General features: G+C 48.4%; 1 protein-coding gene across 1 annotated transcript in view; it reads left to right on the plus strand.

Moving 5' to 3' along the window:
- Nucleotides 1–230: 230 nt before the first annotated feature.
- Nucleotides 231–16584, plus strand: part of adgrl4 (adhesion G protein-coupled receptor L4) — a 133631-nt gene continuing 117277 nt past the window's right edge. The window contains exons 1-2 of the mRNA XM_038793722.1: nt 231–334; nt 15914–16090. Coding sequence (XP_038649650.1) covers nt 313–334; nt 15914–16090 — 199 coding nt within the window. The 5' untranslated portion in view covers nt 231–312. The remainder of the gene's footprint in view (nt 335–15913; nt 16091–16584) is intronic.

Raw genomic sequence — 16584 nt, forward strand, 5'->3', positions numbered from 1 at the left:
ATTGAAATGTTTTGTCATTGACAGTGTTTTACCATCCTGATCCCTTTTGAATGGTATTTTCATTTCTTTTCAATGCTATTTGCTCATTTTATGAGTGGGCTTAGGCTGCGAAGAGTGGGGGCGGGGATGGAAGGTACTTTAGTCCATCCTGGTTGCCGGGGAGTGCGGAATCTGGGCAGGATGTGATGATCTCAGCCTCTCAGGTCAGGAACAGGAAAGGAGTTTGTCGGGGAATTTGCTGCCTGAGAGTGAGGGAGCATTGCCTGAACACCCCAGCGTAGATCGGCAAGCAGGCTGAAGACCTCAGGCCCCATGAAATTCATTTTCCTGTGTGGTAAGTGGGCAACGTTTCTTTACCAAAGGGTTCTGGCAACTATCTTTAATGTGAATTGTTGTTTTTAGGCGAGCAAAAATTGAGGAAAGGCTACGGCGCTGAGGACCCGGGTTCGAATCCCGGCCCTGGGTCACTGTCCGTGAGGAGTTTGCACATTCTCCCTGTGTCTGCGTGGGTTTCACCCCCACAACCCAAAGATGTGCTGGTTAGGTGGATTGGGTACGCTAAATTGCCCCTTAATTGGAAAAAATAATTGGGTACTCTAAATTTATAAAAAAAAAAAAAAAAAATTGAGGAAAGGTAAACGTAAGAGGAGACATCTTTATTTAGTGCGCATCTCATGCTGAATAAATGTTAAAGACATGGATATATTTTGAACGCAGGAGTGCTTTTAGTTCCCCCAGCCCCAAAGCTCATGGAAGTTCATGGAATCCCGACAACGCAGAGGAAGGCCATTCGGCCCATTGAGTCTGCACTGACCCTCCGACGTTGCACCCTATCCCCGTAAGCCCACCTCGCCTTTTGGAAACACTAAGGGGCAATTTGAGCGTGGCCAATCCGCCCTACCTGCACGTGCTTGGACAGTGGGAGGAAACCGGAGCACCCGGAGGAAATCCACACAGACACAGGGAGAAGGTGCAAAACCCCACACAGTCACCCAAGGTCGGAATCGAACCCGGGTCCCTGGCGCTGTGAGGCAGCAGTGGCAACCACTGTGCCACCGTAGGAATTCCATCCCGAAATATCTCCACCTCTCACTCAACCTCTTTCTTCTCCTTTAAGCCATTTCTTAAAATCCACCTCTTTGACCGCGTTTTGGGCCACCTGTTCTGATATTTCCTGAAGTCAGATTTTGTTTGCTATAAACCCCTGTGAACCACCGACGTTAAATGTGCTATTCAAACACACATAGATGCGTCTGTCGTCGCTGGTGTTTCTGAAAACTTTGCCGCTGTTTCATTGAGTGCTGGGTGTCTGCGGCTAACTGATGGAAAATGTCACTGGAACTGTCTGAAGGGCAGTAATTTATTGTCGCAGCGGATTTCGATGTGAGTTTGATCTGCCAGTAAATGGCAAGCCGCAATGTGAAGCTCATATAATATTCCACTGATGTGTAAAACTGGAAGGCAAGCACGCAGACAAAAGACCTTCGCTAGCCGCTAAGTGTGGGCATTGTAAACAGTGGGAGGACTTTCTAAATTTACTGTTGTAAATTGCTGGGATTGTTCTCTTTAGAGAACAGCGGGTTAAAGGTAGATTTGATAAGAGGTTTAATAGATTTAAAATGATGAGAAGTTTTGATAAAGTAAATTAAGGGAATTTCTTTCCTCTGGCAGGCATGCTGGTAAACAGAGAACTGATTTAAGGCAATTGGCAAAGAACCGTAGGGGGCATGAGGGACAATTGTTATGATCAGAATGCACAGCCTAAAAAGGCAGTGGCAGCAGATTCAATAGTAACTTCCAAAGTGGAATTAGGTGTATAATTGAAAAAAGGAGAAACAAGAACAGGAGTGCGAACATTGGTTGACTCTTTCAAAGGGCCGCTGCAAGTACAATGGCCCTCTCCCGTGCCGTATGATTGGACCATTCTCGATAAGGTCATGAAGCACAATTCTGGAAGCTTGGTTTTACTGTTTTGCTGGAAAACAGAATTGCAGGAAATCCTCCCGTCGTGTTTACAATGCCAGCAGCACAGAGTGATTAAAGAAAACCTCCCCCCTCTCCCCTCTGAGTCCCGCTTCCATGAGAATCACAGGATCACACAGTGCAGAAAAGGCACTTCGGCCCATCGAGTCTGTACCGACACGTGAAAAAACAGCTGACCTGCCGACCTAATCCCATTGACCAGAGCTTGGCCCATAGCCTTGAATGTTATGAAGGGCCAAGTGCTCATCCAGGTACTTTTTAAAGAATGTGAGGCAACCCACCTCTCCCACCCTCCCAGGCAATGCATTCCAGACCATCACCACCCTCTGGGTAGAAAGGGTTTTCCTCCCATCTCCTATAAACCTCCTGCCCCTAACCTTAAATCTATGCCCCTGGTTATTAATCCCTCCATCACGGGGAAAATGTTCTTCCTGCCTACTCTATCGGTGCCCCTCATAATTTTATACATCTCAATCATGTTCACCCCCCACCCTTTCCAGTCACCTCTGCTCCAACAAAAACAATCCAAGTCTATCCAATCGTACGTCACAACTAAAACTCCCCCACCTAGGGCAATCATAGAATCTCTGCAGTGCAGAAGGAGGCCATTCAGCCCATCGAGTTTGCACCTCAGAAAAAGGACCCTACCCAGACTCACACTCCACCCTATCCCCATAACCCCATCTAGCCTAAGGGGCAATTTTATCATGGCCAACCCACCGAACCATCTTTGGAATGTGGGAGGAAACCTGAGCACCCGCAGGAAACCCACGCAGACACGGGGAGAACGTGCAGACTCCGCACAGACACCCAAGCCTAGTGTTGAACCCGGGTCCCTGGCGCTGTGAGGCAGCAGTGCTAACCACTGTGCCACCGTGCTATCCGAAATATCCTGGTACATCTCCTCTGCACCCTCTGCAGTGCAATCACATCCCTTCTAAAAGGCGCAATTTAACGGAAAAGTTTCTAAGGGCAGGATTTACCGACCGCCCCACCGTGTGTTTTTCTGCAGGGAGGCGGCCTGCCAGCGGAATCTATCGGCTCTGCCGGGGAGCTCTCCACCACTATTCAATGACACTTAGTCACTTTTGGGCCCTGGGGAGTTTCTCACTGCTTTAGGCCATATTTCACATTTTTTTTAGCTTTGGGGAGCTGAACACAGAGTTCCGGCCGCCATTTTGAAAGGGTGCCCCGATCTAGTGAGCTTGCCCCATCCATGGGCACTGTCATCCTCCAACACACATGGATACTATTCCACACATCCCCAAGTCAGGACAGCCCTCTATGTGGTCCCTGGGGACCCTCCCTCTTCAGGCCCCTCCACACCCCGTTCATGCCCCCCTTTCCATCACCGCCTAACCTCCCAGAGACTCCTTCTTACAGGCCCTGCACCCCCCCCCCCCCCCGCCCCCCACCATGCTTCATACCCTCCAGCCTCCTTCCATGGAGGCAGTGCCACCCTGGTGCCTGGGAACATTGCACTGCCACTCTGGTGCTCTGACAGTGCTCCTGCCAGCTTGGCAGTGCCAATGTGCCCGCTTTCTAGGTGGAGGGCCAGGGGGTCACTCTGCCCCCATCCCTGACCACCTGACCACCCAGGGGCCTCCGAAGGCCTGGGAGACCTCCCGGATGCCATTCCACCTGATCCATGTTTGTGTGGATCAATACTGTCGGCGCCCGGCTGAGAGCTCAATGGTCACCCGGGTAAGTAAGCCTGAAGTAGGTTTAAGGCCTACTTACGCGAGCGCGGTTTCATCCTGCCCATTGTGGCCCGGTTCCTGATCCCAACGCCTCGTGGGACTTGGGTAGATTTTGCGAGGCGTCGTGGCTGTTGGGAAGACCGCGGGAAGCTTCACCCGGGATCTACTGGCCAACGTTGAGCTCCCATTGGGTCGTGACGTAGTTAGCAGATCGCGCCCACAATGTGGATTCCAGAACTACACACGAGACTCTCGCTGTGGCCAAATCAATGTTTTGTACAGTTCCAGCATAACCTTAAACCCCAAGCCTCGGCTAATAAAGACAAGTATACCATATGCTTTCTTAACCACTCTGTCCACCTGTTCTGCTACTTTGTGGACCAGTGTACATGCACACCAAGATCACTCTGATCCTCGGTGCTTCCTAGGATCCTGCTGTTTATCATGTAGTCCCTTGTCTTGTTTGTCCTGCCCAAGTGCATCATCTCACACTTATCCAGATTGAATTTTATTTGCCATTGATCAGCCCACCTGATCAGCCCATCCATATCCTCATGTAATCGAAGGCTATCCGCCTCACTATTTACCAATTTTTGCATCATCCTCAAACATACAGATACACCCTCCAACATTCATGTCTAAATTATTCATATAAACCACAAACAGCAAGGGCCCCAACACTGATCCCTGCGGAACCCCATTGGACACAGGCTTCCAGTCAGAAAAACACCCCTCGACCATCATTGTCCGCTTCCTGCCACTCAGCCAATTGTGGATCCAATTTGCTGAATTTCCTTGGATCCCACGGGCTCTTACTTTCGCTATTAGTCTCTCGTGTGGGACCTTATCAAAAGACTTGCTGAAAGGGCAGCACGGTGGCGCAGTGGTTAGCACTGCAGTCTCACAGCGCCGAGGTCCCAGGTTCGATCCCGGCTCTGGGTCATTGTCTGTTTGCACATTCTCCTCGTGTTTGCATGGGTTTCACCCCCACAACCCAAAAATGTGCAAGATAGGTGGATTGAACACACTAAATTGCCCCTTAATGGGAAAAAATGAATTGGGTACTCTGAATTTATTTTTAAGAAAGACTTGCTGATGTCCAAGCAGACTACGTCAAATTAATTTCCTTCATCTGCACACTGGGTCACCTCTTCAAAAAATTCATCAAGTTGGTCAGACATGACTTCCCCTTAACAAAACCATGCTGACTGTTCTTGATTAATCCCTGCCTCTCCAAATGCAGATTGATTCTGTCTGTCAGAATTGCTTCCAATAGTTTCCCCACCAGTGAGGTGACACTGCCTGGTTGTTCTTTCCTGGTTTATCCCTTCCTCCATTCATGAACAATGGTGCCACATTGGCTCTCCTCCAGCACTTCTCCTGTGGCCGGAGAGGATTCAAAAATTATTGCCTGCGCCGCTGTTATTTCCTCCTTTGCCTCACTCAACAGCCTGGGATATATTTCATTTGGCCCTGGAGATGTCCTCCACAGGCAAACGGAAGACTTCCAGGAATTTCTTTCCATTAAATACAAGCAAGGGAGATATCCTTGGTTGCCTTCTGAATGGCAATGCCTTAGCCAATCAAGTTGACCTTCACAAAATCAGCACCTTTTTTCCCATGCGATATCATAGATCATAGAATTTACAGTGCAGAAGGAGGCCATTCGGCCCATCGAGTCTGCACCGGCTCTTGGAAAGAGCACCCTACCCAAGGTCAACACCTCCACCCTATCCCCATAACCCAGTAACCCCACCCAACACTAAGGGCAATTTTGGACACTAAGGGCAATTTATCATGGCCAATCCACCTAACCTGCACATCTTTGGACTGTGGGAGGAAACCGGAGCACCTGGAGGAAACCCACGCAGACATGGGGAGGATGTGCAGACTACGCACAGACAGTGACCCAAGCCGGAATCGAACCTGGGACCCTGGAGCTGTGAAGCAATTATGCTAACCACTGTGCTACCATGCTGCCCCAATATAAATTGCTGTTCTCCTTGGAAATTCTCCATTCTTGCATCTGTCCTCAGGAGCGAAAAGTTATGACAGGACAACGCTTTCTTCAGCAACACTAATAAACGTATTATTTGATCGTTTATCTCATTGCTGTTTGTGGGAGCTTGCTGTGCGTAAATTGGGTTCCTACATGGTAACAGTGATTCCACTTCAAAAAGCAATTCACTCGATATGAAATGTGTTGGGATAAGATGAGATGCTCCATTCTTTCTGCTTATGGGCTGTTATCTCATTGGTCTGTGTGATGTGGAACGTGGGACATTTGGACTGACATTCAGCTCGCCCAGGGATACGGACCCCAGTCCAACCACTGTGTGATAAATAGCCTCCATCATTGCATTTCATTAGGCTTACCATGCAACTTGGAGCTGCACAGCTGATTGAGTACACACCAGCAACCATTATGCCACTGCTCAGTCCTGTGGACTACTAAATGCGAAGTTCACAGAGTTGAATTTGTACATCATTCCTGGCAATCCCACACCATAATATGGGCAGCAGAATGGTGCTACTCCTGGAGAAATGCCCTCTCCGGAGGTCAGTCATCCACCAAAGAACAGGGTAAGAACTCAGGAACAATCCCATGGAAGGTATACATTCCAGCAGTTCTATCGTGACTTTCGTAACGTGAATTTCTGACACATGGCAAGCTCCACCTCCTCAACGGAGTCACGGAAAGATTGGCTGACTTGAAAACAAACAGAAATAGGCTCTTCCTCTATTTAAATGTGAGGATTAACCCATTTGTTTAAACAAAGATAAAGCAAGGCTCATTTGCCCTCTCAGGTGGATGTGAAAGATTCCACCATACTGTTTTGGAGAACAGGAGTGTTCTTCCCACTGCCCTGACCGATATTTATTCTTCAGCCAACAGTATATATTATCTGGTGAGTATTGCAGTTTGTGGGACATGACTATGCGCAAATTGGCTCCGCTACGATTCTTGCATTTGAACAGTGACGATGTTTCAAAAAGTATTTAATTAGCTGGAAAATGCATCCAAAGGACATGAATGGCACTGTAAAATTGCAGCTACTTTATTCCATACGCATCTCGATTACATACACACGATAACGAGGGAAATCCTTTGGGTCAAAAGGAGATTTAGGTGTCGAATTGAAACCTTTAGGTTTTGGAAAGAAAATGATCCAGACAAGTTGTTGAACATCCCAAAGGGTTTAAATCCCAAAGGAATTAAACTAAAAAAGAGATATCTCAGCCAAAGTGAAGACGGACAAAATCGTTTCCCTAAAAGACTGGCAGAATTTTGGATTGAGTTGGCAAGGAAGGACATTGAGGCAGACGGTATTCAACAAACAATTCCAAATATTTCTGGAAAGCAATGGGAGTGAAGGGTGTCATGAACAAGAGGGTTTGGTCTATGGCGGAGGTGTTGGCTAGTTTAGAACTTCTTCCTGTTTTTCGAAAACATTTCTGTTCCTGCACACTGGGCGTTCTCCGTGATTTCAAAGTACATCTGTCTTCCTCGTTGCCGGGGTTTTATTTGTCTCAGTGGTTTTGATCCTCTCTCCAGGATGACTATTGCGAACATTGGGCTGGGCACTCCAATTCACAGCCAGGAACATGATGACGAATGGGGAAAAAAAAGGAAATGAAATGAAAATCGCTTATTGTCACGAGTAGGCTTCAATGAAGTTACTGTGAAAAGCCCCTAGTCGCCACATTCCGGCGCCTGTTCGGGGAGGCTGTTACGGGAATCGAACCGTGCTGCTAGCTTTCCTTGGTCTGCCTTCAAAGCCAGCGATTAGCCCAGTGAGCTAAACATGCCCCAAAATGAAATGAAATGAAAATCGCTTATTGTCACAAGTAGGCTTCAAATGATGTTACCGTGAAAAGCCCCTAGTCGCCACATTCCGGCGCCTGTTCAGGGAGGCTGGTACGGGAATTGAACCGTGCTGCTGGCCTGCTTGGTCTGCTTTAAAAGTCAGCGATTTAACCCTGTGCTAAACCAGCCACTCATTTGAACGCTGAGGACTGGGCAAGTTCTGAAATGGTCTCAATGCAGATACCTCAACTGGACAAGGGCATAATAGTTGATCAAAGTCTCTAAGTTGGATCGTTTGGTCAAGTTAATGCTGAATGAAGTCCTTGGGGTGCACCAGTGCTCCTGTGCTCAAAGAAAAATAGACCTGAATTTCTATAGCACTATTAAAGGCGACTGGGACTTTCAAAGTGCTTTCCAGCCAATTAATTGCTTTTGGTGTAGTCAATCTGTGCCCACTGCAAGCTCACACAAACATCACGGTGATAGTGACCAGATCGTCTGTCTTTTGATGGTAATTGAAGGATAAATATTGACCAGGTTGATGTGAAGGACTGCTGGGCCTTCCAAAATAGTGCCATAGAAGAGGGAAGATGGCATCTTATCTTAATATCTCAGCAGAACAACAGCATCTCTTACAGTGCAACTCTCCCTCTGTATATAAGTTTCAGTCTAGCCTTTCGTGCTAGAGGGGGACTTGAACCCAGAATCCTGTGACCCAGAGGTGTGGGCGCTACCAACTGAGCCCGTAGCTGGCAGGAGATTGCAAAATCAGCATCCTGATTGTGCCACCGCCTCTGTTGGCAGTATGGGGCTCGCCTAACCTGTTTTAGGGGGAAACCGAGAGGTTTGATTGTCTGCCACGTACGTACCCCATTCATTTTACAATCCTTTGACTTATTTTGAAGTTTGTGGGTACAGATAATGAATGAGTTGCCCATAGCTTGCGAAATGGAGGAATCAGAAAATGCACTAATCTCATTGGCGCCTCATTGTGCTCTTTTGCATGCCTGCGTGTGGTTCATGCGTGAATTGTTATTGGAGCCCAATGACTGCTTTATGTAGTCAAACATAGCAATTCTGCATCAGCAACCTGGCCTTCAGGCAACAGGTCAACGGATGGCCAGAACCACTCAAAACATTAAAAAAATAGTTGATCTGGTTTTTTCTCTGATGGTGTTAAAGAGTAAGATGTTGACAAGGTCATCAGATAACTCTCCGCTCAGACCATTGGTTTGACCGCAACTAGGGTACGACGCATGGTTCCTGTCTCAAAGTTACAAAATAAATATGGTGGCATTGATAAGGGTGTAAATGAAATTTACAAAACCTATACGAGATGAGAGGTTTTAACTATCTGAAAAGGCTGAACATGCTGGGCCTCTTCTCTCTCGTCTTTCGAGCGTGAAGTGGATTGATAGGGTAAAAGCTTCTACTTGCCAGGAGCCCAGAATAAGGGGACAGAAAAGCATGAAATAGTCATAAATAAATACACTGGGGAATTCAGTGTTGACCTGTTTACCCAAACACTGATCACATGTGTGTCTTGCTGCCATGTTGATATGACAAATAGCAAAGATACATTTGAGGCGAAACTGGATAAATACATGTATTGGTCAGTGGTAAAGAATAGAGGTTGTGACAGCAAGTCAGGCAGGTGAAGGGATGAAGAATCATCGAAGCCCTACAATGTACAAGGAGGCCTTCGAGTCTGCGCTGATCCTTTGAAAGTGCATCCTGCCAAAGCCCACTCCCCCAACCTATTCCCGGAACCCCACCTAATCTTTGGACACTGAATGGCAATTTGGTATGGCCAATCCACCTAACCTGCACACCTTTGGACTTTGTGAGGAAACCGGAGCACCCGGAGGAAACCCACGCAGACACGGGGAGGATGTGCAGACTCCACACAGACAGTGACCCAAGGCCAGAATTGAACGCGGGTTCCTGCCGCTGTGAGGCAGCAGTGCTAACCACTGTGCCACCCGTGGAGCGGTGGATGGTAGCTGGAGCCTCTGGCCTTGCAACTGTCCAACAGGTTTGAGTTTTGTTCAATCTGTATGGCTGAGAGGACAAACTGCAAACCGACCCTGACAGCACTCTGCAGGAAGGATTCAAGCAGCGGGGGCTAACAGGAACATAGTCGTAGTAAGGGACAGTATGATGAGGGGTACAAACACAGTTCTCTGCAGCCGGGAGCGAGCCCAGGTGGTTCTGTTGCCTTCATGGTGCCAGGGTTCAGGCTGTCTGCTCTGGGCTGGGGAGGAATTTGCAGTGGGTGGGGGAGCTCCTACTCCACCAAGGTGCTTCCAGGAGGAAGTTCTGATAGTGCGTCAGCAGCTCAGTGCTAAATTAAAAAGCAGAACCTCATATCTAATAATCTCCAGAGTATTACCTGAGCCACGAGAAAATTGGCGCAGAGTAAATAAGATTCGAGAGTTAAATGCGTGGCTCAAAGTTTGGTGTGGGAGAAATGGGCTTCGATTTCTCGGGCACTGGCCGCAGTAGAGGGGCAAGGGGGAACTGTGGTGCTGATACGGTCTTCACCCCAGCATTGCTGGAACTAGTTTTCCAGCAAGTCGTTTAACTCGGACTTTAAAATAAATAGTGAGAGTTAGAGAGAGAGAGAGCAGGGTAGCAATAAGGGAAATGGTGATCAGAATGTGACAGGAAGGGACAGAGTGTGCACCGTAGCTACGGCTGGGGGTTGTTAAAATAATAAGATAGAATTAAAGGCACGCTGACTGAATTCACGCAGCATTTGCAACAATGTAGATCAATTGACGGCCCCAATAGAAGAAAATAAGTATGATCTCATTGCCATTACCCAGACGTGACTGCACGGTGACTAAGGCTGGGAACTCGAAGTTCAAAGTATGCGGCATTTAGGAAGGACAGGCAAAAAGGAAAAGGAGTTGGTGTTACACTGTTAATAAAGGATGAGATCAGCAGTTTAAGTGAGACAAGATCCTGCGCCAGATCAAGAAGTAGAATCAGTTTGGGTGGAACTAAGAAACAGCAAAGGGGCGGCAAACTTTGGTTGGAGTTGTTTATACGTCAACAAATAGTCGTGGTAACGTAGGTCACAGTCTAAATCAGGAAATTAAAGGTAGCAAAGTGGCAGTAATCATAAGCAATGTCAATATACAAGGAGACTGGTTGAATCTAATTCGCAACAATGCTGAGGAGGACTCATTCCTTCAATGTAAATGTGACAGTTTTCCTGGAAGAGTATCGTGAGGGATCAAATGGAGAACGGGCTACTTTAGATCTAATATTGTGCAATGCGAAAAGGCGAATGAAGAATCTTGTTGTGAAGGAGTCTTTAAGGGAGAGTGACTGTTATACGATGGAATTATACACAGGCTGCAATATGGAGGCCCCATTAGCCGTGGGTACAAATCCTGTAATGGCTGCTGAATATCGCGAGCGCCCAAAAATGGGATTTGCGCCGATGAGATCTCAGTTGAGATCTTCCTCACCCGCACGCCCCAGCACCAGATAATGACGCGGCTAGGTTCATGCCCTAAAAGGGCGCGAACCTGAATCCATATATTATGATTCTTTAACATATAATTAAAGGGCTTGATGCAATCCTGGTCCCACCCGGTGAGGTTGCAACACACCAGCGTGAATCACTACTGATTTCCAAAAGCAAGAAACAGCCTAAATAACCAGGCCAGGGATGTGGAGGTGCCCTAGGACCCAAGGGTTGATGGACATGGCTGGGTATTACCCCCTGCCAGCCTGGGGAACTCTAGTAGTGATTTGTCCTGCTGCTGCTGGGGAGAAGGCATCATGGTTGGATGCTACGGCATTAAGCCCTTTCATTATATGTCACTATGTTATAGAATCAGGTCTGCTGGGGATACTGCCAGGGGAACTGCAAAGGGGCATATTCAGAGGGGTTTGGATGGGGGGTTATCCTCCTCCATTGCTGGGGGTAGCCCATCTACATGTGCAGGTTGGGGATTGTTCCCTTTGTCTGTTAGGGTGTCCTGATGTCTGTGGGGTAGGGGTCCCAATTTCCATGATGGGAGGACCGTAAATTTAACTTTGAGATTGGGAAAGCACGTCCCGATCTCAGATTCCTGGCTTTGATGGCGTATTTAAGCCCCTCCCCTCCAGCTAGCTGTGTGGTCCTCGTCAGCACTCTGAGATTGAACAGAGTGCTGTTTATTCAGGAGTGAAAAGTCAGCCGGGAATCTGGCGAGCTTCACACACCCGTTTCTCACCCGATCCAACACTCTGGGCAACTTTGGGAAAATTCCACCCTGATGGGGCCCTGACGTGATGGATCCCGAGGTGAGTCAAGGGGGTCAGTGCATAACTGAGGTGCCCCAGCCCCCAAAGTCCATCAGAAGGTCCCCCTCTGCCCACAATGCAAATCCTGCCATCCCTACCATGGGAATAATAGGTCATCCATTCCGCCCCCCCCCCCCCCCGCCCACGGCACGCAAGCATGAAGTTTGTCTGAACACCCCCCCCCATGACCCCTCCAGCCCCCACAGCACAGATCCCCATTAGAGCCCCCCAACAGAACTGCCTGACAGAGACCCAGAGGGGCGGGTTTCCCATCATTCCCACTATGAGGGGAGGAAGTCCCTACTTGACAGCAGGAGGGGGGCACGATTTCCAATATAGGGTGGAGGGGGCCCTCCACCAGACCTCAGTAGCGGTCCGGCTGATCAATATTGTGGCCCAATATCGGGATTCTGACAGAATCTGGCAGCACGGTGGCACAGTGGTTAGCACTGCTGCTTCACAGCTCCAGGGTCCCAGGTTCAATTCCCGGTTTGGGTCATTCTCTGTGCGGAGTCTGCACGTTCTCTCTGCGTCTGCGTGGGTTTCCTCCGGGTGCTACAGTTTCCTCCCACAGTCCAAAGATATGCAGGATAGGTTAACAAATCCCACTGGATCTGATGATTTACACCCCAGAGTGTCAAAATAGGTGGCTAGAATGGCAATGGATGCTTTGGTGATCATCTTCCATAATTCTATCAATTCTGGAATGGTGCCTGCAGACTGAAAGGTAACAAATGTCACCCCACTATTCGAGAACGGAGGAGAGAAAACAGAGGGAACAAGAGGGCTGTCAGCCTGGTACCAGTCGTAGAGAAAATGCTACAATCCATTCTGAAGGATAATCAGACAATTTAGAAAATAATGATAGGATTGGGCAGAATCGACATGGATTTATGAAAGGGAAATCCTGTTTGACAAACCTGTTGGAGTTTTTTTGAAGATGTTATTGGCAGGACAGATAAGGGAGAGCCAGTGGATGTGTACTGGGGTTTTTAGAAGGCTTTGGATAAGGTGCCACGCAAGGGCCGGGATTCTCCCCTATCCGGCGGGGCGGGGGGCATGAACCACTCTGGCGTCGGGCCGCCCCAAAGGTGCGTGAAGACCATGGCGAAGGCGTAAGAAAAAGAGTGCCCCCACGGCACAGGCCCGCCCGCCAATCGGTGGGCCCCGATCGCGGGCCAGGCCACCGTGGGGGCACCCCTCGGGGTCAGATCGACCCGCGCCTCCCCCAGGACCCCGGAGTCCACCCGCGCCGCCAATGCCGCCGGTCAGGGAGGTGGTTAAATCCACGGTGGCGGGAGAGGCCTGTCAGCGGCTGGACTTTGGCCCGTCATGGGCCGGAGAATCGCCACGGGGGGCCCGCCGACCGGTGCGGTGCGATTCCCGCCCCCGCCGAATCTCAGGGGCGGAGAATTCGGGACACGGCGGGGGTGGGATTGACGCCGGCCCCAAGCGATTCTCCGACCCGGCGGGGGGTCGGAGAATCCCGCCCAAGAGGTGAGTTAAGCAAAATTAGAGCATGTGGGATTGGGGGTGATATACTGACATAGATTAAGGATTGCATAATGGACAGAAAAAAAGTCGGGATAAACTGATAATTCTCAGGTCGGTAGACGTGGACTCCAGCTGTTCACAACCTGGGGAAATGATCTAGCTGTTGGGATATTTCCAAGTGTGCTGATGACACTTGATGGGAATGTGGGATGCAGGAGGTTTGAATGGCAGCTCAACAGGCTAAATGTGTAAGCAAGAATTAAATGAAATGAAAATCGCTTATTGTAACGAGTAGGCTTCAAAGACGTTACTGTGAAAAGCCCCTCGTCGCCACATTCCGGCGCCTGATCGGGGAGGCTGGTACGGGAATTGAACCGGAACATGGACACATAAAGTTATCCACTTTGGTAGGAAAACAGGAATGTAAAGTATTTCTGAAATGAAGCGAGAATGAGAAGTGTTGCTGTGACCTGGATGTTCTTAGATTCATAGAATCTACATGCAGAAGGATGCCATTCGACCCATCGAGTCTGCACCAACCGTTGGAAAGAGCACCCTACATAAGGCCACGACTCCACCCTATCCCTGTAACCCAGTAACCCCACCTAATCTTTTGGTCACTAAGAGGCAATTTATCATGGCCAATCCACCTAACGTGCACATCTTTGGACTGGGGGAGGAAAACGGAGCACCCGGAGGAAACCCACGCAGGCACGAGGAGAAAGTGCAAACTCCACAAAGATGGCCACCCGAGGCCGGAATTGAACCTTGGTCCCTGGGGCTGTGGGTGCTAATCACTGTGCCACCATGCCGCCCCATAGTTATGGCTTTGATATCAGCATTTTCCCTACCTTGATGGAAAGGCTTTTGTACAAGTTGGGTATCATAATGAGGAAATTTGAACTGGATCACTGAATTTTGAAAGCATTCATTTTTTCTTCCAATTAAAGGGCACTTTAACGAGGCCAATTCACCTAACCTGCACATCTTTTGGGTTTGTGGGGGTGAGACCCACGTGCAGACGGGGAGAATGTGCAAACTCCACATGGACAGTGACCTGGGGCCGGGATCAAACATGGTTCCTTGGTGCCGTGAGGCAGCAGTGCTAACCACTGTGCCACCATGCTGCCCGTTTGTTCATCAGTGATTGAAAGATAACGTGCAAGTTCAACAAACAATTAGGAAGGCGAATGGTTTCTTAGAGTGTGTTGAAAGGGGATTGGATTAGGGCAGTAAGGAGGTCTCCCTGCATTTGGAGAGATCTGTGGTGAGACCACACTTGGGGTATTGTGTGCAGCTTTGGTCTTCTCACCTAAGGAAGGATATGTAGGCATGGAGGGAGTGCAATGAAGGTCCACCAGACTAATCTATCATGTGAGAGTATCTTTGAGAAATGGGTTTTTATCAGTGATGTCAGAGTGTGGCTGGAGCTGGGCTGTCTGTCATCTTTTTGCTTTTGTTTTAGGCTGTTTGCTGCAGGGTGTGTTTTAGTTTCGTTTTCAGAGCTGGATAGCTGCAGTCCCAGCCAGAAGGTGTATGAATCTCTCTCTCTCTGTAATCTAAAAACTGTAAATCGATCCTTTGATGATTTAGAACTAATAACTGCTCTCAGTAGTGACTTTAACCTGATGTGCTTCTGTTGAAAGTTCTTTTTTTAAGTCTTATGGATGTTAAAAGGACAGCTTAAGGATTACCTAGTGTTGTATTCTTTGGGAGTTGTATTTGAATTGATGGCTGCTAAGATGTTCACTGTATGTCTTAAAAAGGTTAACTTGAGTTCATAGAATAAACATTGTTTTGCTTTAAAAAAATATTTTTCCATTTCTGCTGTACCACAGCTGGAGAGTGGGCATTGTGCTCCCCATACCACAATCTATTAAAAGTTGTGGGTCAGGTGAACTCCATGATACACGTTGGGGTTCTCTAAACCCTGGCCCATAACAAAACCCAAAAGCATAGAACATAGAACATAGAACAGTACAGCACAGAACAGGCCCTTCGACCCTCAATGTTGTGCCGAGCCATGATCACCCCACTCAAACCCACGTATCCACCCCATACCCATAACCCAACAACCCCCCCCCTTAACCTTACTTTTATTAGGACACTACGGGCAATTTAGCATGGCCAATCCACCTAACCCGCACATCTTTGGACTGTGGGAGGAAACCGGAGCACCCGGAGGAAACCCACGCACACAGGGGGAGGACGTGCAGACTCCACACAGACAGTGACCCAGCTGGGAACCGAACCTGGGACCCTGGAGCTGTGAAGCATTTATGCTAACCATCATGCTACCGTGCTGCCCCTAGACTCCAACTCAACACAAACTTTCAAAAAGGAATTTGAAATATTCTTGAACAGGAAAATAGATCATTGGGCTCTGAAGAGAGAGCAGGAAGTGCCAGAATGGGCCAAATGGCCTCCTAATGAGCTGCATGAGTAGTAAACAGAATTCTAGTGGATCCTCAAGTGAGATCTCCGAAATGTAAATTTTGCGACATCGACTATGCTTCAAGAATTAATTGAGGTACTCTATTGTGCTATATAGAGAGCCACTGAGTTTGACCTTTAGATGCTGTGTTTTGTGTCCTTGTCCAATTAATTTTCACCTTTTATATTCCAGTGTGGCTGTCCAGTCTGCTGGATCTCTGCTCTCTCTCGCACAGCTCCACCACTGACAGTAGCAAAAACTGCAATGGCAACAAGTGCAACGTGAACGCTACCTGCACAGTGATAGGCGGGAAACGCGGATGTTACTGCAATGCAGGCTTCACAGGCAACGGACTGCATCACTGCGAAGGTAGGCAAACGCTTACTGAGGAAATGCAATTTTGCACAGATTTAGGCCTTTGTCACCTCCAGCCAAAAACACGTAATTAACCTCCTTGCTGGTTGCCCCCAAAATGCGACGGCTTGCAAATTGCCCCAGACTCAACCCATCTTCGTGAAATGACAATGGTTCTCTCTCGCTTTCAATGCCTTCATTTAATATCCTCATTGTTACTGTCAATCTCTCCAGGCCCACTCTCAAACACACCTCTGCAATCTCCTCCAACTATACACCCTGCCCACCCTCTCTCTGACCTCCTTTTGCACCTTCCTTTCTTCTAAACTGTTCTAAACTGTTCTAAACTTTTCCCCACGCACTTTAAACCTATGTTCGCTCCTACCCTCGGCAAGATCTGACTATCCACTTTGTCCATGCCACTCATAATCTTGTCGACCTCTATCAGGTCGCCTCTCAACCTCCATCGTTCCAGTGAGAACAAATCGAGTTTATCTAACCTCTCCTCA

This window comes from Scyliorhinus canicula, chromosome 4, assembly GCF_902713615.1.
Source record: "Scyliorhinus canicula chromosome 4, sScyCan1.1, whole genome shotgun sequence".
Classification (NCBI taxonomy): domain Eukaryota; kingdom Metazoa; phylum Chordata; class Chondrichthyes; order Carcharhiniformes; family Scyliorhinidae; genus Scyliorhinus; species Scyliorhinus canicula.